Here is a 24,960-nt window from a genome sequence, read left to right as displayed (position 1 = left end):
CTGTGTGCAGCCTCTCTGGGTATCTTTACAAATAGTGAAGTCTATTAAATTCTGAAAGAACTAGTTCATCTGTACTGCGAGTACTCCTCCAAAGTTAGAGGGACTTTTTCAGCCCCTCCAGAGCAATTGGTAAACCTTCCTCCAGCTGTAGTCATGTGAGAAATCACACAGGACATCTGTAACTCATATTGTAGAGGTGTTGTTTTGTTTGGACAGTGGACTCAGAATATTCTTGCTCTTGAAACTTCACTTTGATGTTAATATTGATCACAGGCCAGCTTGTTTATTGTTTAATCAGTAGGAATAATAATACCAATGTTGCCTTCTAAATCATACCTTGGTGTAGTTGTGACCTTTAATTAATGTTGGAACACCACAGGGTTTTATGAGTGCATGGAGTGCTGCCACCCCCACCTGAGTGTGCAGCCTCCTGTGGTTCCCACGTGCCTGCAGGAGAATATTGCAGATATGGGTGCATTTGGGGTTGGTCTGAGCATGCTGGAGCACACAGAGGATGTTGCTTACATGTGCAATTATGTTAACATCCTCTCCTTACCAGTCCTGCCCTTGCTGCTCATGAAGTTATATGGTGAATAGAATTTCTTAAAATATGCAAATACATGGTTGTTGTGTGGGCAGTGGGTGTAATCATCAGCCCCTCAGCTGGAGCAGGGAACATGTTCCACTCTGACACATGAATTAAACCTTGATTCCAGCTGCAGGTGGGCTGGGGGCAGCAGAGCAGTTCAAAGAAACATTTGATATTAAAAGATGTAGTGGTTCTAAACTGGGATAGGGTAGGTTTAGATTAGATAGTAGGAAGAAATTCTCTGATGGGAGGATGGTGAGGCACTGCCACAGGCTGTCCAGATAAGTTGTGGGTGCCCCATTCCCTGGCAGTGTTCCAGGCCAGTTTGAATGGGGCTTTGAGCTACCTGCTCTAGGGGAAGGTGTCCCTGCCCATGGCTGGGGTTAGAAACAGATGTTATTTAAGGTCCCTTCTGACTCAAACCATTCCATTCCAGTTGTGGAATATTACAGCAGAGGAGACCTCTCTATGCCTGTTAGAAGCAAGAGAAATTTATGTTGTCTGTTAGAAGTACCTTTGAAGAGCTAGTTGTGTGGCACAGCCTTTACTGGAAGCTAAAATGATACACTCATGAGAGAACAGAAATCAAAGTAAGCTGATGTACTTGAAAAGAAAATCCTTTTCACTTGTCTCTTACAAATTTTCTTTGAATACATACAGAATTTCTATATTGTGCTCTCTGATGGAATCAGAGTCCTAAGGGCACACTGAGTTTAGCTGCAGTGTAATGCTTTATTTCTGTTTCGTGTATTCTCTGAACTGGCAAGCTACAAAGTTTTCCATAAAGTTGTGTAACATAAAAAAAATTCAAGACTTGTTATGCTTTTGGTGGTGGTGCCTGTCTCTTTCTGCAGGTGCCAAGTTCTGCTAATTCCACATTCAAAAACCAAATACTTCTGACATATGTTTATAGATTGAACAAGGATAGTAAAGGATTATTTTTTAAAAAATACATCCTTTGTCTGCTTTTGAAGTGACTCAGTGGTTTAATGCTTAATTTAACTCGGGCCTGTTTGCTCTTGACCTCATTTGGAGTGTCTCTATGGCACCTGTTTTTCAAGAGGGTGCCTGTTTGCAACAAAATCATCTGCTTTGGATTTTGTTGCTTCATGAGGATGATCTGTGCTACTAGAAGGTGGTTAACTCCCCAGTCAGGCGTGGCTCTTCAAACGTGAATCTGCTCTAGAGAGGATCTTTTGTTTTGAACAGTTGTTGTTGAAAACACCGACACTCACACATGGTCTGAGCCTGAACTTTAAAATTCAGATGCAGTGAGGTAAATGTGGACACTGTGAACTGGTGACCCAATGTAAGAGATGGCACAGCCAGGAGTTTTCTTCGAGTCATTAAGATCCTTGACTTCAACAAAGCCAGAGCCATCCTCAGTTCTGGCTAGAGGGAGCATCTTTCTGAAGAACAGCTTTAGTTGATGGCAAAGTACAGAAAAGGGTTTGTGTTCTGCACTTGGTCAGTATTTGTATGAAAGAGTTGAAAAGGCCAGACAATATTCTGTTAGTTTAACCTTCTTGGTCCTTTAGATTCATTTATAATTGCTGAGATCTTGCACATCCATGGAAAATATTTGAACTTCTAGGGAACTGCTTTTCCCTTGGGTCCTGTTATTATGCCTGTTTATAAAGTGTTCCATGTTCAGCTGGTATTGTTGTGAACTGTTTATTTCAAATGGAAATAGAGCAAGTGCAATGCTTGAACCTCTCTGTGGTCCCCTGGGTTTACTTTTTAGAATATTAACTTCCTTTTTTTCCAGTTTGAGTCTTCTATTCTGCAGTATTAGCTTGTATTTTTAAAAATAAAAGCTATTTTTTTTGTTCTTTTTCAGCTTAAAAAATGTAGGATTTTGAGTGAAAATAATACACATACACCTGGTGATGAAGGTTCTTTGGCAAAATAAATACAGTGTGCTTGCATTTGTAGTGTGGGGAAAACTGTGGAAGAACAAAACAGAACCATTAGGTTCTATTATTAGCACCATAGAACTATTAGTTAGGAACAAACATAGTATATTTGGAAATAAATTTATTATATTAAATATGTAATGAAAAAAAAATCAGTCCTGGTAGAATAAGTTCAAATACAAAAGTGCTATTATAACTTTTATTTTTCCATGTGAGTTCAGGCAGATACTGAAACTGGTGTAATATGGAGTTTTATGTTAAGTGTGATATGCTTCCATTTGAAGGACTAAATGTTTTCAGGGGTGCAGGCTTCAGATGCTAAATATTCTGAGAGACTTGGTTTCTTTCTTTTTTCTCTTAGTTCAGTGTGGCTGCTGCTGGCATGTGTCCTCTGTAAGGCTGTAAAATGAGGGAGCTGGTTTGAGCACTTCTGTTGGTAGTGGGCTCTTGTCTGTGACCAGTTGTGCATCCTTCACAAACTGAGATTTTTCAGTCCCTTTTTTCTGCTAGCAGTGATGATATTCTGATTAGAAGTGGGGGTGATTTGTAAGAATAAACTTATTAAATACTGAAATGTTTTTGTTTGAATGCTTCTGCAAGTTTATCTTTTGTTAAAAAAATACTTTCAATTTTTTTTTCACCTGTACACTGAAAACTTGAGGACTACTTTATATCTTAAAGGGCTTCTTGTATTTCAGAAAATAACTTTGTTTAGATTTCTCAGTATTGCTTCTTTTTTCCCCCCCTTAAATATTTTGGGAAAGATTTGTGACTAAATAAAGAAGTATTTGTAGCAGTGATGTGAGACATAAAGCTGAAAGATTGGTGCACATTTAACATAATTAAATATATAAAATATTGGCATAATTCTGTCATTTTAAAAGTTTACCTTTACTTGTAAACAAGGGTGCTGTACTGAACTTTAAGAAGTGATGAATCATCTTCTGGCTGTTGGTCCTGGGGATCAGCACTGTGGATCCATCTGGAATCAATAGGCATCTCAAAATACTTGGCATGGACGAGTGCAGAGAGATACTTATTCCCAAAACAGAAACAGATTTGGAGAGTTCCACTATTTCTGTTTACACAAAACAGGCATGAAAGGCTGAAGTGTAAAAATTTGCAAATAGTTCCTTTTGAGTTACTGGTGTGTTTCTCTGGAGGAGCAGTTGACCAAAAGGGCAACAAACTTCATGGGGGGTACAGGCATATGTTTAAGAAAATTTTATATTAAGGTGTAACTAGACTCGAGAAAATCTAATGAAAAGAGGAAGAACTGAGAGCAAACAAAACCAGCTTTTCATAATGTGACCTAAACCAAGCATATCTGTCTTGGGTTTTGAGTGGCTGGGTATGGAGTAGAGGGACTGGGTAAGATGTGAGGGCTGTAACAACAGCTCAGTCTTTGCTGTGAGGAGGTTGCTGAGTGTTCCTGAGTTTATTAGCACAAGACCCTCTGGAAATAGGTGTTTTCAGAGAGGTTAAACACAGTTGAGGGATGGCTGAGCAGGTGACCAGATTAGCAGAGGAGATGGTGGTAAAGTCAGAGTGGAGGGAGAATCTGAAGCACCTTGCCAGTGACATTATGATAAATTCAGGGCTCAGTTCTGTAGACATAGATGGAATATTGGGTTGAGGAGCACTAAAGAAAACATTCCAGTCAGTATAGATTTACTGGTTGTATTTGAAGATTATACAAGTGGTTTTTTTCTTTCTTTTCTTTCTTCTAAACTGAAGTGCTTTCTCCTTTCCTGTCTTTCAGCCTTTCCTATTTAATTTGGTATTTATCCTAATTTAGGAGGGCAGTGATAACTTTTGTTGAGAAAGTCTTAACTTCTGCATCACTCTCTACACCCACACTCTCCCCTTTCCCTTGAAAACCACTGACTCTTTCATGTGTGCTGTCAAATGACTTGGGGCCCTGCCTTCTTAAGAACAATCTTGCTCAAGAATTTAAACAACTTCTAACACAGGAAGAGGAGAGACTTTGAAAGTCATGACTGGAATTTGTTATTATGCCTCCAGTGACAAACAGCTTGGTTGTTGTGTCACTCTGGAGGGTGACAGCCAGGTAGAGGTGACCTGGAAGGAGCTGCTGCTCTAACCCCCTGATTAGGTGTGACAGGTGAGATTGCTTCATGCTTTCAGCAGCTTTGACCTGTGCTCTTTGGGACTCTCAGAAAGATGTTTCAAAACTCATGTTGCTGTTTTATCAGCTGGGTGTTGAATATTCATGTTTAAAAGTGTTGCTCCCCATACAGAGGTTTCTAGTTTTTTGGTTAGCTGGATATGTTAAAAGTTGTTTCTAACTACCATCAACATGATTTCAAGAGAGAGCCCTGGGCTTTGTACTGTTCTAATATTTGAACACTTGAATAACTTTTTAGAATTTTGATTAACTGGAAAATACAGAACTATGTTTCAGTTTCTCCATTTCCAAATCGTGTGTGCCCTGCAGCAGGTAGTGTGTACTGTACTGATGGCATTGAGGTTTGCACATGGCTGGGTTAATCTATAGAGGATAGAAGCAGTGTATTGTGTATTATTTTTTCTCCCTTTACCTTCTTGTGTGGTTTCCAGCATAGGCTTCACAATTGTCATCAGAACATGGTGCTTCAGTTCTACTGTTGATTTTAAGTGCCTGTTTAGGCCTTGATTATCCAATTTTTCCATTATCTAACTGTAATTTCTCTTTTTAATGTGTTTATGGGAAAAATTGGTGCTGATGAGTTTTAGTTGAATTTGACAATAGGAACATGTCTCAAATATTTGCTGAGTTTCAGACTGTGGTAACTTGTGTCCAGTAGAGAGTCTGCATAATTGGTGAGAATTAGGAAAACACACAGCTACTGCTGTTGAAGTATGTTTGTGTTTTGGGAGTTGGGGGGGCACTTGAAAATGCTCCAGGATATATGTGTGAGAGGACAAGGAAGAGTATTTTTATGTGGTATGATGAGAAACTTTATTAGTGCTGTCTTCTAAGATCTTCTGCATCTTGCTCTGAAAAGAATATTATCAAAGAAGCTGTCTTAAATAAATTGTTTACCAAGGAAGCTTTAGGGGTTATTTTTTCAGAAATGAGTTTTTAATGGTATGACTCTGGAGTTTTAATATAACTGATTATTACAGCCTGACTTTCCAGTGTTGAATAATGCCTCATTCAGGGGCAGAATGTTAGAATGATCTAGGTGGGTGCTATTGTGTCAATTCTAGAGAGTGTTTTTAAATCTTGCACTTGTGCTGAAAAACATTTTTGACTGAAGGGCTGTAGAAGCTGGTTTTTATCTTCAGCAGAATTTCTAGTACACAGAAATATATTTATAATATATTTTTATATATTTGTAATTTATATTTATAGTTGTAATATATTTATATATATTTATAAAATATAATATATTTTTGCGTATTTCTTTATTTCTATTGGATTTGGAGTGTTTATTTTGGATGAAGTCTAGGCACCTGCCTCTGAACCATTTATAATTTCTTCATGACTTAGGAATCAAAACAAGTGGGTCAACCTCTTGCAAATGTTTTAAGCCAGGGAGGAGTCCTGAGAAGAGGCCATACATGGAGGGGAATCATAGGTATGGAGGGCAGTGTTAATGAGCAAAATTGATCTGTGGTCATAGACAATCATAGAGCATATTTGATATTTTCTCATAAGATTACATTTAGTGTGTCATGCCAAGTGTATAAGGCTGGCTGGTTTAGAGCAAACTTAATCTAACCACAGCAGAGTTAATGTCTCATTTGAGAAAAATGAGATTTCCAGAGCAGATGATACAATGAATGCCAAGGTCAAACTGAGACCATAGACAAAGATTTCAGTTTTCTTTAGTGTGCTTTGTTGGTTTGTTACTTACTGCTGACACATCCAAAACAGGTGGAATGCCTTGTTTGCTTTTTAGATGTCAGTGGGATAACTGAGTTATTAGAAATAGACCAAGCAGAGCTGCTTGTCTCCACCTGTATTTTCTTGCTGTTTATTCCTGCCATCTTTTCTATGAGTAAATAAAAGCAGTTGCCAAGTAGGACAGTAGGAGGAAGCTTTTTAGTTGCCTTGTGGTATTGTAATGCACATTAAAATACTTCAACAGCATTAAGAGATGGATGTATAATGGTATGTTTGTTGTTCTCTATTACAGAAATTAAAACCTAGAAGGGCAACACTATTATTTTATTTAGATAGTAATCACAGGCAAAGTACTGTTTCATTTTCAACACTTAAACATGTAAATAGACATATTCTACATAGTGATATTACCCAGAGTGATCTCTGCTTTCTCTTTTCTCTGTGCTGTTTTTTCTGCTTAGACAAAAAGCCACATTCTGTAAAGTAGCAGCTAGAAGTGGAGATGTTGTCTGTGGCCTTGTTTTGTGTATCATTTGCATAGAAATGCTTGTGGATGTACTAGCAGTGACTTTATTTTAATACTGACACAGCCACTTCATTTTAAAGTTATTTCCTTTCTTCCCTTACATTTTGGAACTACTTTTTGGAGCTTCTTGATCTTTCATTTCATACATGGCATAGTAAAATGTTGTTTGCTGCTTGTCCCTTGCTCCTCCAGATTTTCCCCGTTCTACATGCTAGTATGCAATCAAGTTGGAGGAAGCAATCCCTTATTTGCTTTGATGCTTTTCAAGTGGAAATGAACCTGTGTTGAATCTGTGTTTCGTGCTTGGAAGTGTTGTTAGGTTAAAGAACATTACTAAGTGTGGGACATCTCTCTGTGAAGGAGTTCTGTGGTGGTTCCTTGCTGCTAAAAGTTGTTCTGCAGGATGTCTGGCTCTTTCACAGTGGGAGGACATCCCTGACACAGCCCTACAGGGGCCTGTGCTTACACTTAATAACAGTTTCATAAATGACCTGGAGAAGGGTATAAATTATGAAGTGACTAAGTTTGTAATAATACTTGTTGAGTCAGGAAAGTGGAAAACAAGGCTGAGTGGACTCCAGGCTCCTGCTCAGGGGAGGGTCTGCTATGGTATCAGACTACTTGGGGCTTAAAATCCTCCAGGAATGGAACTTTGTAGCCTTGCTGGGCAGCTGGTTCCACTGCTTGGCTCTCCCCATGGAAGGAATTTCTTCTTAACTCAGTCTCATCACCACGGTCAAGAGCTCAGCTCTGTGTTTGTACTGACCTCCTCCTAGGTACTGGCAAGCTGCTGCCAGGTCCTCCTGAAGCCTTCTTGTCCTCAGGCTGAACATGCTGAGATCCTTCAGCCTGTCTGCACCAGGCCAGTGTTCCAGCCTCCACTGATCATTGGTGACCATCCTTTCTGTAATTGCCAACTCCTGTACTGGGGGCTCAAAACTAACAGGGTGAATGCTGCTTGGAGAGAGACAATTACTTTGCTTCAAGTAATACAGCCAGGGATGCTCTTTAAGGTGTGTGCTGCCAGGGCACTCTGACTGAGAAGTGATGAACAATTACTGGACAAGGCACCTATATGCTTTTATTTTAGTGTAAAATACAGCTCCCTCACAACAGTTGGGAATAATTCAATGCTCTATAATGGATATTATATATCCATTTTATATAATGGAATCTTGTACATAGAAATGCAGCTTTTAATGTGCACACACACAAATTGCAGTTTTAAAAGATGGTTGAATGGTGTTTGTAAGAGCGGGAAAAAAAGAACCTTAGGCATTTTGAGCACATTCTTTCTTAGCATGAAAGTGTAGCTCTTAGACTTGCAACAGAAGAAGATGCTTTCCCAATCTGAGGTGTGAATTTCAGTGCCAGAGTTTTAAAGATCATCCACACGGACAAATTAATGTCAGCTGATCTTCAGTAATTGCCACTGGGATAGCTACAACGTGATTTGACCTGGTTCAGACTGTTACTGCTCGTGAAACCTTCAGTGCTGGCCCCTTAGAGGCACATGGTGTGCAGTTAATTCTCACAGGGGCTGGGAGATGTGTGGTACAGATCCAAAGTATGGTGTGGATCATACTTGGATGCCTTTGGATGAGAGATCCAAGGGTCTGACACTGTGCAAGAGTCTTGTGTCTCTACACAAGAGACACAAGAATGTAGTGCAGTGTGTCTCCAGAAGCAGCCTCTCCTGGCATGCCTGGTGTGTAATCTAAGCAGGAGCAGAAGGCACTTCCTTTCCTGAATAAAGATTAAGGGCTTCAGGGGAAGACAGGTTTCTTTTTGCTTGTCCTACCAGAAGTTGTGTTTAGTCTGTGGGAAGAGATGTAAATGAATTATTTGCTTGAGGTTTGAAGATTTCTTAACCTGCCATCTGTTAGAAAGGAGCCCTGGGATGTGGCACAGAGTCCATGTGTCTTGTTTGCAATTACTGAGTGCTGTGGAGGGGACATGCACACAAAGACATTACAAATTATTAAGAATTGCTTTGGATGACTGTTTGGCTATAACCATAGACAAGTCTTGGGCTCCTCATAATTTCCTTTATATTTTGATCCACCTGGTCAAACATGGACAGTGTATCTCTCCCCTGTAAGGTCAGAATGTACCCTAGTTGTGTTTAAAGTGGCTTCCCAGTCTAATTATGGCAATAGATCCACAACTACTTTGTCTCTCAAATGTGGAATGAATTTAAGGAAATAAACTTTAAGATTGAAAGGACATCTTGTCAAGTGAGGGATGTCAGAAATCCTTCACAGTTGGGTACATTCTCTGCACAGTGTCTTGACTGTCTGCCCAAGTAAAACCTGGAAAAGCTTCATTTGAGCTCCAGTGAAAAACTTGCAGAGATCTTGGGGATCTGGGGAATACAGTTAATCCTAGATTTGCTGTATGTGCAGCATCCTTTTGTCAGCTGTTATTGTAGAGATGGGTGATGGCATTAATCACTGTTTTTTGGTTGGAAACAACTTGCAATGTAATTTGGATTTAACACTGAATTCCAATGTTGCCTCCAATACTGACACACACAATAGTTTCTGAAGGAAAGATGGAATTAACAGAATAAAGGCTCTTTTAAATTTTTCTTTTTACTGAAGGTATCAATGTAGTTTTGTGTATGGTGTTCTTTTGTGACTAGTGCCCTCCTTCAGTATGACTACCTGTGCTTTTTAGTAGGAGATTAGAAATGGAATTGATAGATGATTGTATGCAGTGTGACATTAAGGTGTGGTTTTAAAAAAAAAGAAAAGACATGGTGATGAACTTGAAGTCTAAAACCGAGTTTCTACTGAAACTTGAGAGCTACTCTGCTGTAAGCAGCTGGGGAGGACAGAGCTGATGGATGCATTGGCAGGAGGTTAGTGCTGAGTTACCAGTGTGGCTCTCAGGCTGATGCCTTAAGCAGCTGGAACAGAGGCCAGACAGAGTTAAGGGGAATAAAGAGGATATTTACTGAAGAGCCTTCAAAGGCCACACCCTGGCAGTACCAGAGCCACAGCTGTGGCTCTGCCTGCATGGCTCCAAGGGGGAAGCAAAAGAGGGCTTGGTGACAAGATCTCACATTTTAATAAGTTTTGGTCCATTTGCATATTGGACTAATTGTCCAGTTAGAGCCCCAGCCTGTGAAGTCCCATCCTTCTTGTTTTTCTCTCCTCAGTCCACATTGTTTATACTCTTGGCCTTGAGATCCAGATTGCCTGTCCTTGGGTCCCCAGCTGGAGAAGGAATTGTTGTGTCTGCCTGCTCTGTGAGGAGAGCTTACCATCCCCTAATATGAAACCCAGACCTGAATCTTGCCATCTCCTAATATGAAACCCAGACCCCCACCTTACTGTCCCCTAATATGAAACCCAGACCCACACACCAAAGCAGCCCAAAATTAGAAAAAAATAAAAAACTAAAAAGCTAAAACCTGAGGTATCGATGTGAGTGTGGAGAAGCGTTTTCAGTGCAGCAAGAAGGACTTAGTGCTGTTACCTGCAGCTGTAAAATCTTGCCTGGAGTGCTGCATACAAGCCCAGCCACTCATCATTGAGAAACATGAACTGAAACTACAGCAAATACAAACAAGGCTGGATGGTTTCTTTTCCTAATATAAAAATATCCTGAAACAAACAGCAGTATGAGGAATAGGAGCCCAGGATTGCAGTGCTGACAGGACAGTGGAGCCTATTCTTCAGCTATCATAGGCAACACATTCCTTTTCCCCAGCTTAACTGAGTTCTACTCTAAAAATAGTTGGGATGCTGACTTGAGCTGTTTCCTTTAGAAAGCTATTCAGAATGCATGGTTAGAAACAGTTCAGGATCAGAGGTTTCACTGAGTGTAAATTGAGACTGCAGTAATGTTTCTGAGTTTGCTGTTTAACTTGTTTTGGTCAGTATGAAGGACTTTTGATCTGAGTTCTTTTTTAAGATCATAAAGCTTTAACTCAATAGAATTTATTTATTTTCTTGCCAACAATTTTAAAATTTTGTGATTTTCAATAGTAAACGGAATCAAACATTTACAAAGTTGTTCTCGAATCTGACAGAAGTAAAGGGAGAATTACACCAGAATTACCAGACTGTAGAGTTACCCCTTATTGCTTGAGTAGAGTAGAGGGTTGCAGAGTAGCTGTTATCTAAAGCCAGAAATCCAGCATTCGACAGTTTGTGTTACTGGACAGCTTTTGTCTGCTCTGCCCTCAAAATAACCTCAGTTATCTCAGTGGTGCCTTGTAAGTACAGACCCACATTTTCATTGGAACCTTGCTATCACACATAGAATAAAGGTCAGCTGCTCTATTTGAAGATGTAAACAAGACCACAGTAATTTTTATTCTTGTTTTAAATAAAACTAACAAAAATGAACTTAACTTTTTAACTATTTTTTTTACACAGGTTACACCGTGTTATTTGCATCTGACAGATTTTTAAAGAATTCACTTACCCTGTATATGTGATACCTGATTTTCAAAAGTGGGTGCCTAAAATTAGATGTCTCTAGCTGTAGCCTTGGTCTAGTTTTCAGAGGAACTGGAAGCTTAGAGAAGGATTCTCTTTCAGCACTGGCAATGCATTTTCCAATACTGACAGGACAAGCTGTGTCAGAGGACCCTGAAAAACCAAGGCTGTTCTCAGCTTGTTTTCTTCTTCCTGTTTCAAAAATACACCAACTTTTTCTATTAAATCTTAATAACATTCTTTAGAATGACTTATTTAAAGAACTGGATTCTCTATCAAAACCATTTCTCCTTAAAAAAAGTTGGAGTGGTAAGCTCTATTTAGATTAAAGACTGGATTTCAGAGATCTAGTTATGAAATCTCATTTTCAGTGCCTGTATTTTGGGTGTTGCTGCTGTGTTTCCTGCACAGAGAATGAGCTGGGTTGCCACTTCCAGACTTACAGCACTGTTGTCCCAGGGAGGAACCTGGAAGTCACCCAAATGCCATACTCATATACTTGGCTGTACTTGGTTTTTTAAAATCTGAAATGTCTGACTTCCCCAGAAAAACAACCCTTTCATTTTATATTTATCAGTATTTCTTACAAAGTCTGTCTTTCATGAACAATACATCATTCTCCACTGTGATTTGCTGGTTTGGATGCAGTATTGTTACTTAGATGCAGATTTATCAGGGTTATGATCACTACCTTCACTTTCACTTTTCCCTTTCTCTTAGGGTAGCCTTTCTGCTCTTGATTTTTTTAAGGCAGTGAGTCTTAAAGGCAACAAATCTACAGATGATAGCTTAAAGGAATAGGTCAGCTATTGTCCAGTGGAGTACATTTCCAAAACAGAATGGCATGCTTGCTTCTTGTTGCATTTCTGACTGACTCATGTGTTTATTAGGCATAGGCATCCAGGATTAAGGCAGCAATGTTGAGCCACTGATGCTTCATTCAGGAGCAAATAAAATGCGTGGGGTTTGTTTTTGTTTTTGTTTTTGTGTTTTGTTTTGGTTTTTTTTTTTTTAACCTGTAAAGGCTTGGAGGGCTAAAACTTTCCTGCTGTTCAATTCCTTTCCTATAGTATTTCCAGCATTTTTTTCAGGTGTTTTGGTCTTATCTTACTGTATGGTTATTGTAGTGCTAAATCTTATAAACAGCTTGGTCCAAGGCACTGTGGGCTGAAGGTGTATCTGACCTAAATAAACCACCAACCTTTGAGAAGGGAAGTTGTGCCCTTGGCTTCTGACTGTGAAGGAAACCTCATGTTTGATGAGCTCATGCTTGGACATGCACTGTAGGCACGAGTCTCTGTGTGTGTTGTCACCTGGAATTTGTTTGATTCAAGACAGGATGCAAATAGTAAACATGTTTGTTTCTTTCCACATGTGCTGACAGCATAGCCCAAAATAGATCCTCAGGAGCCCATTATATAAAATACAACTACCCTTAGGGTACTTCTGAAGGGGATACAAAGCCTGATAACTTTTACAAATCAAGTGGATTCAAGCTTCAAAAATCAGCTCATCCCTCTCCACTCACTCTCCCTCAAACAAAAAAATCACACTGTGAATAAGTCTTTTCTCTTAATTTTAGAGTAAAACTTGCTGACCATATAATTGATGCAATACCTGTTACTCTAATCAAGCTATTTTAATGGGTTTAACTTTCTGTTAATAAGATATTAATAAGATACAACAGTTTTGAAATTTACATAAAATATGCTGATGTTGATTGAATTCAATTGTTTAAACTAGATTTACTGCTTATTATAATCCAGGCACTTCTTCATGACCTAATAAATGCAATTTTTTTTTCCAGATCTGTTTTCTCCTGTTTGCTGTTCTCTACATAGTCTCCTACTTTATAATCACAAGATACAAAAGGAAAGCAGGTAAGCATAGAATTTTTAATATGTCAAAAAATTTTTGTTTTTCAAATAAATAGATGATTCTATTCCTGTCCATCTCCACAAGGAAAGTGGAAGAAACAGAATTGTTTGTTAGGTCCTGGTCTATGGCAGCCTGGATCGACCTGGTTGTGTATGGCAGCCTATGTGTTAATTGTTTTGAGATGGAAGAAAGGGGTTCATGTCAAAGTAGATGCTTCTGCATCCCCTGTCTTGAGATCCTGTTGTTCTCCTTTCACATCAGCTTTTCCAGGATAAGTATCTTCAGCTGTGTTTTAGCAGCAAAATCAGGTTCTGAGCTTTTGCTAGGAAAGTGAAAGGTTGCCAGTCCTACAGAAGGGAAGTAGCATTATTTCTTCAAAAAGTCCTGCTCTGATCAGGTACAGTTATTATTTCAGTTGTGTTAACCTGTTTATGACTTCACCACTGAAGTTTAGAAAATACCTTGAGATAATATTCTATTTTTTGCCTTTGGGAGCACTGTCTAGTTTCCATTCTAAAACTAGTCTGTAGGAAGCTCTGTCATTCTCTTTGATATTTTTTCTAAAGACAGTATAAAAATCAGTATAAAATCACAGAATCTTTGATTTATGACAGCTTATCTGGGACCTTGGTGCTTGATAATAGTCAGGCTTTAGAAACATTGTTGTGTATGGTGATCTTGGTGCTCTGAACTTTATTGGAAACTGTTTATTGAGTGGCCTGTGTTGTGACAGAGCTGCTGTCATGTATGGATTTGTGTTTTAAAAAGTAAACTTCTCATGGAATTTAATTCCTTGGAAAAAAGGTACATCTCTATGAACATAGGAAGTGAGACAGATACTATCTTCTGATCCTGGTATGTATTTTGGACATTAAAAAGCTGCTACCATTTGGAGATGGAAAGAACAGGAAGGGGAAGCTGGTTTGGCAAACCCTGTTGGATGCAAAGACACTTTTATTATCTTTTGTTGGCAGTTATCTCCTCAGCTGGGAAGAGGAACAGCTCTGCAGCTGCCCTGACTTGATGAAAGCTTTGTGAGCATGTACTTAGGCACACTTTGTAGCCTGCTATGGTCTTCCTGATGAGAAATGTTTGAAGAGTTAACTCAGCTGCAACTCTTTCAGGACAAATTGTTCACTGCTTTTCCAAGAAGCTTTTTAGCCAAAATGATTCATAAGAGACCTTTACGTAGTCTTTCAAAACACCATGAGGTATCCATCAAAAAACCAACACCTCCAGGTTCTTTCACAGAAGAATTTCAAAATAGCATGAGGTTATTGGCTATGTGTTTATTTCAGCTGTGTGCATGACTCTTAAGAACTTAAATTTATTTTTAAATTTAAGAATAAAGTCAAATTGTTCTATCTCCTAAGGAAAATGGGAAGAACTTTAGAATGCTGAATGTAAAATTATTTCAAATTCAGAAATTTTTATTTCAAAATGTCTGCATTATTTCAAATTAAGAAATGCTTGCATTTGTGTACTGATGTGCTTAGAGAAGGGTGTAAAGAATAAATGATGTATTAGTGATTCATCTGAGTTAAATGTTGACATTGTTTGAAAAAGATTGTTTTAGTGAAGTATTAAGTGAGGAGTAAGTGAATAAAAATGGTCTAAAATGTGAAGTATCAGAAGGAAGTCATGATATCTTAAATCTAAAACAAATAACAAGAATATGATCACCTCTCCTTCCTCCCCATCCCCAAATCCCCAGGAGCTGGGAAGAGGGGTAAGAAAAGGGAAGCAACTGAGTAGTCATCACTATTGTTCTGGGTGTGCTTTCTTGTTTTTAAAGGACACTTATACTGCAAATGATTTCTAGCAGTGTGCTAGCTTAGTATGGACATTTAGACTTCCCTGCAGCTTGCCTGCTCTCTGTGGTTCCAGAGAGCCCAAAGGGGCAGTTTCTAGCAGAAGCTGTGGCTGTAGGAGTCTGAAAGCATGTTTGCCATAGAGCCCTCTGGAAGAGGTCTCCAAGAGATTTTGATCTGCATATTTAAGTTAAGTGAAATAGCTTTGTTACATTGATTGAGAAGAGTTTGACTCGTGAAAAAACAGGGTGAGAGTATTCATTTTCGGAAGGAACCTTCTTAAAATATTGATGCTCATGAATTGTATCAGTACATCTGAATTTTAATTGTAAATTAAAATCATTCCTATCTATATACATTTTAGCCTGAAGAAAGACAAGTGAGTGTTGAATATAACCTGATGTCATTTAATTTTCAGATGAGCAAGAGGATGAAGATGCCATCGTTAACAGAATATCGTATGTACAGCTCTTCTTGGCAGAACTGCTTTTCCTGAATGTGTTGTTATGATAGGAATCTTCTGTGCTTCCCAATAAATAAGAATCTATTTGAAATATTTAAATGTTTCTTAAATAGATTGCTAGAGGGTCAGGGAAAAAGATTTGGCCTAGTGGCACCTTGAGTTATGAAAAGTGTTGTGTAAGTTTGGTCTAGGCCTTTTTTCACCTGTAGTTCTGCTGGTAGGTATGAAGTTGGCCAGAACATTGCATGAGGACCTGGTGCAAGAGATGGAATTGGGTGCCAGACCTGCATTTAGGTCTCCAATTGTAGGTGTTTGGATGGGAGGTGTTGTAAGTGGCCACAGCAGTCAATGGAAGGGAGGCCGTGGCTCCTGTGAAGCAAGTTAGCTCTCTCTGAAGAAGATACCTTTGATCAGTGTAAAAAAGCTGCAGAAAGGTCACAAGGGGAAGACCAGCACTTGCCAGACCTACTGGTCTGCCAGCAGCTCTCTCCTTATCCTCTTGCTGTGTGAAGTTAGATATGAATATCTCCTATTTGAGAATGCCTCAGGATGTGCAGAGCTGCTGTGGCTGTTGCTGCCCTCTCAGTTGGCTGAACTGTGTGAATTGGCTCCTGCTGTGTTCCAGTGTTCTTGGCTTCCCTGGTGCTGCTGGCATCCCCTTGGAAGGAGAGCTTGGAGAAAAGTGTTGTTGTAAATAGAAGATGTTCTTTTTTCTTTCAGCATAAGCTTCTTTAAATGTGCATGTTATTTTCCTAAAAACAATAACCCTCAAACACCTGTAAATAGATTTTTCTTCATGTGGCATAATTGTCAGGACTTGAGGTGTGGAGGGATGGGAAAACAAAGGCAAAGGGGCTGGAGCACTTTGCTGTAGTTTGTTAGGTTTCCCAGTTCTGGCTTAGAATACTTAAACATTCTTAAATAAAAGAAAAAATCTCAGAAGCCAACAACAACAACAACAAAAGAATATTTTTAAAGTTAAAATTACTTACTCATACTTTCTAAGTACTGTATGAATGAAAAATGGATTTGTAGACTATTAAAGAAAAGTAAGCTTACTGATGCTACTGTTGTAGGAGTGTTCTATTTATTTTGTCATGCAATTTTGTGTTGAGAATTATTTCTAGTTTTATTATAGCACTATTATAGCACTATCTAGTTTTATTATTGCACTATTTCTGTAAGAAAGTTTTGTTGATTTTATTTTTTTTAAGGACACAGTTCTTTTTAATGCCACAAGATGGCATTTGGTGTAAGTTGTATTTGAGATCTGAAAAGAATAAGCTTAAATATTTGCAACATTTCTGACAATTTCTGTATATTGACTTTGCATCTATGAGATGAGAACTTGAGTAACTCCTTTGTGAAAAAAACCCAACTTATTTTTTTTAGTTTGGTGTTCAAATATTTCTGTATAATTTTACTCGCTCTTTAGTTGTTAGAATGTTGCTCTGCTTTTAAAAATTTCCTAAGAATGTAAAAACTGAATATTTTTTTATTGTGCATATGTCTATGTGGGAAATTAAAACTGACAGAAGAGACTTGTGAAAAGATATTTAATGAACTCCAGTAGTTTAACCTTTGTATTACAGTGGAATTGAATGTATGCATGTGCCAAGAGAGTAATCACAGTAGTTGGTAAAAACAAATTACTTATATTGGGTTCTGTAAACTATTTTCAATCTGCTTTTTTAAAGTCAAATGTTTTTGAGATCCCAGTTTCTCCTGCCCATTTACAATATAAGAATGTATTGCCTTTAGACACTGATTGCCATGTAGTTTAATTACTTTTTTCCCTGCTGTTCAGAGCTTGCTGGTGGTAACAGTGGTACATTTCTTTAAATTTCAGGCTGTTCTTGAGCACCTTCACTCTAGCAGTTTCAGCTGGTGCAGTCCTGCTTCTACCTTTCTCAATAATCAGCAATGAGATCCTGCTTTCTTTTCCACAAAACTACTATATTCAGTGGTTAAATGGCTCACTAATTCATGGTTAGTACTCAGCATAATTTAATTAAAATGAATATCTTCATTATATGTGCACAGATATGTTCTTATTTTCAAACTGATAACTAATTTTCATTTAATATGCTATTTGTTAATGTGCTGTTGGCTAGTTGGTTTTGTTGCTGTGTGATATATCACAAAAGTCTGTCTTAACTGTTCTGTTCTTTTTTTAAAGAATTATACAGGCTTGATGGAATTAAACCAAATTCACTGCTTTGAATATTAATGTAAATAAGAGCTACTAGAAGCTAACTTGAAACATGCTGTTCACACCTCTTCTTTATGTTAATGCAAGATTCAGATGCCTTTCTCTTTATGGTGATACCAATAAATTTATTCTCTAAATAAAAACATGTTTTAAGACACTTGCTAGCTGTAGGCAGCTCAGACTAGATAGTTAAATTCAGCTGTTGGTGATTCATGTGCAAACAAAGAAAATTGTGGAATATAAGTATTGTGATAAATATATGAAATGAAATAACTGGTGAAAACAGGACATTCTTTTCTAGGTTTGTCTGCAGAAAGTGTGTTCACTCTATGAAACTATTTAAATTGGTACAAATAATTTACAGGTTAACTATGGAGTTCTCTTCAGTTGTGTGAAGAGAGAGCAATTTGACTTTGGAGGATTTTTCTCTGAAAAGTGCATGCTTTTTGCTTAATGTCTAATAATATTCCCACAAAGCAAATTAATGAATTTCCAGATCCCTGACTTGCAAGCATCTTTTCTTTTTTAGTTTGGATTTTTGTTTTGTTTGGTTTTTTTGTGAAGTGAGAGGTCAGAAGTGATTGTAGGACATAATGGAATAATTCTTCACAGCAGGGATGGTTGAACAGTGAAAAAGGCACTGGAAGATCCTGTAAGTTTTCCAAAACTCAGGTGGCCAAAGCCCTGAGCAGCCTGATGGCACCTGCAGTTTGGCTCTTTAAGGGCAGGTCAGGCTAGGTGGCTTCACAGGCTCTTTGTAGTTGAGTTATTTTATGATGTGTTTTGTGACATGTCAGGGAGAATTGCTAATTTGGTATGTCTCCTACATGGGAGGAAAAGCTAAATATAGATTTTTTTACATGGATTTAGCTGCTCAGACATCTATATTCTTTATTCCCAAACATGAGAAAAAAACTATTGGAAGGTAATTCTTCCTTCTGTGTCTGAATCATCTTTGGGAAAAGGGCAATAAAATCCATCAGAGACTGAAAACTATATAGTAACCATTTCAAAAAATTTTAATGTCACTTGTTTCTTCAGAAAATCTGGGTTAGTAAGAAATCTGGAATAGTTGCTGTTAAATAGGAAAGCCTTTGAATTTGCCAGTGACCATCTTTTAATGTGATGTTTGAAAATACCTCTTTATGGACACACAGTACAATTTCTATTTGGTCGAATAGAAATTCTGCCCAATGGAAATTCTGCCCCTCGTTAGCAGTGGCTAGCAGGGAGGGGAGTTGAGGGTTTCCAGGTGTGCGTGGCGAGGCCTGGAAGGTGCCATGGCGGTCCCTGAGCTTTGCGCTGGCCCGGGGCCGTTCCCCGGGCTCGGGCTCCCCCTCGTGGCCCTCGCCGGGATCGCCGCGCTCGGGACTCCCGCGCCCCGCCCGGTGGGTGAGAAACGCGCGCGGCTCTGAGATCCCAGCACCGGTACCCGAGCTCAGGAACGCTCCCAGCCCCGTCATGCTCTGCCTACACAGCCTTCACCTATGGCTTGTGTACCGCCTTGAAAATGTTGTCAGATCGGAGCGCTTGTGTTGCTTTAAAACATTTTATTTTTCTAGATTAATGATTTACAGCTATCATCTGATGTACTTGAAGCTGACACTGAGAGTTAAAATCCTGTAGATTGTTACATTACTTCTATCAAATAAACCAGCAGAAAATACATGCCTGAAACTTTTGAAGCTAGGTAGAAAGGCCAAACCTGGATCCAGTATAAACACACTTAGCTAATTAATACATGCTGAACTAATCCAGGACTAGTTCTGACAGCAGTGTTCCCTTGTGCTGCTTTTGGGTACAGCCACCAGGTGGGGGTAAAACGTAATGAAACTGCCATGAATAAGAAAAATGGGAAATTGCTTAGGGTCTAATCTGTTTGCCAAAGACTAAGAAATTTTTAATTTTTACGTTTTATGAACTTGTTTTATGGGAGACTGTCTTAGGTCACTACAAATGCAAATGAAAAAAATTCAAGTTGATTGCTTAAAGCTTTTCTATATGTTGATGTCAAGTGTCTTATGACATTTTATGATGCAGTCAGTATAGTAGAAAATAATTATTTTTCTGTGTCTATTTTAATTTGATTGCTGAACTATCAAATTCAATAAGAAATAGAGAACATCCTTACTTTGAGGAAAGTACATGTGTCTGTGAGCAGCAGAACAGCACTGCTCTTGTCTTGCCTAACTTTATGTGCATATTTTAGCTCTGTAGTTTAATATTCTATAAATGTGTTTCCTGTATGCTACTAATGTGTAAATTTCTGGATTTTAACTTTTTAAAAATCACACTGGGTGTGCACCAGTCTCCCCTCCCTTCAAATGCTCAATGTCCTCTGCAGCTCCTAAGCACTGTTTTCTGTTGTAAGATACTCATGTAATGGAGCTGCTGAAATTAGGACAGGTATTCAGCTTTGCATTAGGTAACTGAATGCACTCTGTCTTCAGTGAGAGAAAACTGCTGAAATAAGACTCCTACCCCCATCAAGTTGTATTTCTACTCTTCCTCTGGTGTCTTTTTTAGGGGGGAAAGAAAAAAAAAGTGCAGGCTGCTGGAGTTAATGTCCCCTTGTAAGGGCTGTTAATGACATTCCTGCTGATGTTGCCATGCCTGAATGTTTCTCGAATGGTAACAGGAGCTTCCTGGCAAAGCAAATTGAAAAGGAAAAATCCCCCTCTTTGTTAACTGGAGTTTAGCCACCTTTAGGCACTCTGTTTTCTTTAGCAAATGAGTGTTATATTTCACGCATCTTTTGGAATTTTCTTCTTTTGTTTTCTGTAGCCTGTTTGGCTGAGTTTGGTTGCTGGTGTCCTGCTGCTGCCAATTGCTGAAGTTCACTTGGCTCCCTGTTTCCCTCCACCTTCTATTTTTCCTTCAAATTTGAATGCTGTCCTTTAAGAAAAAAGGAGATGTATGGTAGAACCATTTTTTGAGAGGGTATAGGCAAAAATCATTGCTAAGTTTTTTACACTTGGATGTAATTCAGAAACTTCTCTTGATAATGAATACCCTGGACATCCAGTAAATGCCTTTTTTCTTCCCTATCTTTTACAAAATGAACAGTTTCAAAGAGGAAAAGGAACAAGCCTGTACATGGGAAGAAGTAAACAAACAAGGCTGTTAGTTGGAATTTTTTTATCATGGGGGAATATTATTTTTTGAGTGATATTCAAGTTATACAATACAGTTCTGCAGAATTATGGAAGTGTGTGTGGTTTGGGGAAGGAAACCTGTTTTTCTCTACAGACTTTTTTTTTTTTAGGATGCAGAACATGTGACAGTAGTTAGACCTGTTAGCTGCTAAATTGCAGATAAACTTCTGCTTTTATAAAGAAGAAACACTGCATCCTGCACAACTTCTGATAGAATGATTAATGATGGATTCATGTTTAGGCACCAGAAACTGGCTGTTCAGAAAGTTTTCAGCTTAGAAAATCTTAATAGAGCAGATAGCCTAACAGAGATTAGTTATCACTTCAGCTTGTTTTCTAAACCCTTTCTCTTCCTGCAGATGTCACATGTGTCTTACAGATGTCCTTGTTGTAGTCAGTTGTTGATTTTCACATAGATCACAGAATGGTTGAGGTTGGGAAGACCTCTGAAAATAACCTGCTCCAGGCAGGGTCAGTCAGAGAAGCTGCTCAAGGCCCTCCACTTTTAGGTTTGAATATGTTGAAGGATGGAGAATTGAAAACCTGTGGGCGATCTGTTGCTATGCTTAAGTACAGTGGCAGTGGAAAATGTTTGGGATTTTTAGTTTGTTTGGTTTGGCTTTTTTTTTTCCCTTTTATGAGTAAGTAGATTTGCCAGTTTTTCAATTCATGCTCATTGCCTCTCCTCAGATCAGTGGGATACCACTGTGAAGGTCCAACTCTGCTTTCCTTTCTTCCTCCCTCAGATATTTATATACATGGATAAAATCTCCCTAAATCCTCTCTTCTCTGGTCCCTGTCCATTTGTCCCACTTGTTGAGGTTCATCAGAGCTGCAGGACACTGCTCCCCATTTTGTCTCTGGAGGAGGTTTGCTGGGGATGTGCCATCACCCTGGTGAAGGTGTTTGACCCACCAGCAGCCCCCTAGGGTGTCCATTCCACTCTGCCACAACCCTGGGAGCCCAGAAGCTCAGCCACTGTTCAGTCCACCTCAGAGTCCACTTACCATGCCCATACCTCATTAATTAAGCTATGAGGGAGTTCATGGGAGAGGACGTTGAAAGCCTTATCAAATTGAGATAAAAGTATTTGCTGCTCTTCTTTTGCCTACTGACCAGTCATCCCATAGTGGAAGGCTGCTGTTACCATGATGTCTTCTTCTGATTTGGAGGTGATGATGGCATTTGTGTACTGCTCATGCTGAGATCCATGGTTTACTTGGGAAATATGGCAGAAAAGGAGTCTACAGAGGTGGATTTTGTGAGGTTCACTGAGAGTAGTAAAATACTTTGGTCCTGAGTACTTCTGCAGTGGTTCTCTAAAGAACTTTCAGTGAGATTGTGGAAGTGGTACACCTGAGCTTGCAGCCTGTCTACCAAGGTTTCAGACATTGTTATGGAAAGGTAAGTTGTATCCAGGTTTTGTTTGAAGATCATTATGCAGAGAAATGGATATTTTTCAGCAGTGACCTGTAAATAACTATATCCATAACCCCTGGCACTTGTACATATATTACATTGTTATATGTGAGGGAGGAAAGTGTAATATATTTGTGAAACTTAAAATGTAAACTTCTTGTTTGTTGCAGGTTTGTGGAATCTTGCCTCTCTTTTTTCAAATCTATGTTTATTTGTGTTGATGCCCTTTGCATTTTTCTTCCTGGAATCAGAAGGATTTGCTGGCTTAAAAAAGGTAGGAAAACACTATTAAATACAGAGTAATTGCAGTGTACATTTCATTTTCGGCCCCAAATTACAGACTGGGGAGGACTTGGTGCTGGCATGTGTGTGCTTATGTGAAGGTCATACACAGCTGCACACTCTGGCACAGGCCAGGTACACAGGGGGAAAAAGACTCCTTAAAAGCCATGTGTACTGAAATAAAGAAAATTACTTCTTTTCTTTTTTAAATTAAATGATTCAATCAAGGTTTTATTTTTTGGAAGATGATTCTGTTGGGATGTTAAGAGGAGAGAAAGTTCAAGAAATGCGCTAGAAATAAAATAATAAGGAAAAGAAGGACAGGTTTCTTGCTAATGGGAAGTGTGATTAAATAACAGATGACCCTGAGAATGCAAGCTTGATTTGTGAATTTTAAAGGTTACAGACATCCCAAAAAAGGTTCAAATATGGTCAATATTAAAAGTAATATGTTAAAAATGTCTTAAAATATTCAACTCAGTTGAATATATTCAGGTTGAGAGGGCTGAGTATTTAGTGAAGCAGGGAACTTGGCAAAGCAATTTTTGAACAATAAGATGATAATGATTGTAATAATACATGAACTAAAGAAATACAGTGAAAAATTACTATAATGGGAGGCACATCAAAATTAATTCCAAATCATAAATATCGAATAGATTAAACTGGAATGACTGTCTGGGGACCAGTTGTAGCACTTTTCCATTAATCTTTATCATCCACATGATTACACTTTTGTTTTTAATGATACTACACTTGAGGGAATTCTGCTCCCTTTGGATGACAATTGTCACAAAGCCAAGGGTCTTGAAGCATGGCATGTAATGTAAAGCCTCAAGGGGCTAATTGTGTTTGGAAGGAAAACATCACTCCTGGTTGCATTGACAGGAACTGGCATGAAGGCAGTGAAGTTACCATTTTGGTTCTTGGTGGGATTAGGGAAAACTCAACTGAAGTGCTGCCATCAAGTTGGAGTTTTTGGGCTCACTTGAGAAAAAACAGAGGACAGCAAAACAAATGTAAAACAACTTAGGAACTACTGTGTGAAGGAATATTTTAATTCAGAGAGAATATTGTGGAGAAACAGTGACTCTGTTCCACAGCAGAAGGTACTGGTGGATTACAGCCATGCAGCTGTGTTAGAAAACACCTGCAGAGCCTGGCCCAGGTGGTGTGTAAATGTTGTCTGGTGTCACCTGGGCTGAGCTGATGCTGCTGCAGCATTGCTGTGCATTGACCAAATTGCAGAAGTAGCCAGGTCACTTCAGTTATGAGTTTGGGTGACCAAACTAATGCATTCAGCTTCCAGGGAGTTGGGTGATGGGCTCCTGTGTTTAACTCATCCATCTTGGCTGGAAAACACTTTCTGTTCTTCTTCATTCACTTCAGGTATTTACAGGGCTGAGAGGTTTTAGCAACTCTGTCTTTCCAGTTTTCATGTGGAGGCCACTCCATTTTCCTTTTGACACTTAAGTATCTGGCCACAGCTAATATTAATCTTTTCTTCTTAAAAATATATTAACTGATTCCAGTGGGGTCTGTGTTTCCTGCCATCCAACAAAACCAAGGGTTCTCTCCATTAGCATACTGGGTAAGGTCTTGTGTATCCCAGCTACATGAAACTGGCACTTTACATGGAACTTTTAATAGTTACTGTGTTACTTTCTTATGGTAGTGGCTATCAATAAACCCCATTCAAGATCAATCAGCTCACCATTGCACATTTATGCTTGAGAGCATTTGTGAGATAAGATGGGTTGGATAGAACCATAATCTTCTGCAGATGCCAGGGCAAAGATGATTTTTGGTTCTTTGAAGTTTGCTTCTTCATGGGGGTAGATGAGATCAGATTTTAGAATCAAAACCCACCTGTTGGAGGGGAGGAAATTCCATTTTGATTTTTTTTTTTTTTTTACTTTGAGTTCTGGATGTTTTTGGAGCATCCCAGAAGCCAAGTTTGATTCCTGGTACAAATACTCCTGGCCTTTATGCAATGTCTGTTCTATCTCACTGCTCTGTTTAAAATTATTCAAAATAGATGGAATTGTTTTGCCAGTTTGGAGTGAGCCTTGAAGCTGCTGGTCAGGATTCAGGCATTGTTGGATGTTGCAATATGAACAGACCTTGTCTTTGGTTGCTTTTCTTGGAAAGTAAGTGGCAGATGGCACTTCTGGACTAAGATGATAGTTAAAATTAAATCTGCTGTTCTTTTCAGATGCTGATGTAGATAAAGGATTCTCCTTGTAATAATTGCTAGATATGTTTTAAAGAATTATGTCACATATTTGGGTGATTAGAATCTGGGAAAATTCATGATTAATCAAACTCATGAATACATGTAAGGTTTTCAGTTCTAGCATCTGCAAAGGAAGGGTATTTCCCATCAAGTTTTACTTCCAGTAGAT

General features: G+C 38.7%; 1 protein-coding gene across 1 annotated transcript in view; it reads left to right on the top strand.

Annotated features, from left to right (window-relative positions):
- Positions 1–24,960, top strand: part of LMBR1 (limb development membrane protein 1) — a 68,345-nt gene that overhangs the window by 1,946 nt on the left and 41,439 nt on the right. The window contains exons 2-5 of the mRNA XM_066551114.1: positions 13,143–13,215; positions 15,443–15,482; positions 17,337–17,476; positions 22,444–22,547. Of these exons, the coding sequence (XP_066407211.1) occupies positions 13,143–13,215; positions 15,443–15,482; positions 17,337–17,476; positions 22,444–22,547 (357 nt within the window). The remainder of the gene's footprint in view (positions 1–13,142; positions 13,216–15,442; positions 15,483–17,336; positions 17,477–22,443; positions 22,548–24,960) is intronic.

Source organism: Molothrus aeneus, chromosome 1 (genome assembly GCF_037042795.1).
Source record: "Molothrus aeneus isolate 106 chromosome 1, BPBGC_Maene_1.0, whole genome shotgun sequence".
In the NCBI taxonomy this organism is placed as follows: domain Eukaryota; kingdom Metazoa; phylum Chordata; class Aves; order Passeriformes; family Icteridae; genus Molothrus; species Molothrus aeneus.
This window is presented reverse-complemented; position numbering and strand designations above follow the sequence as displayed.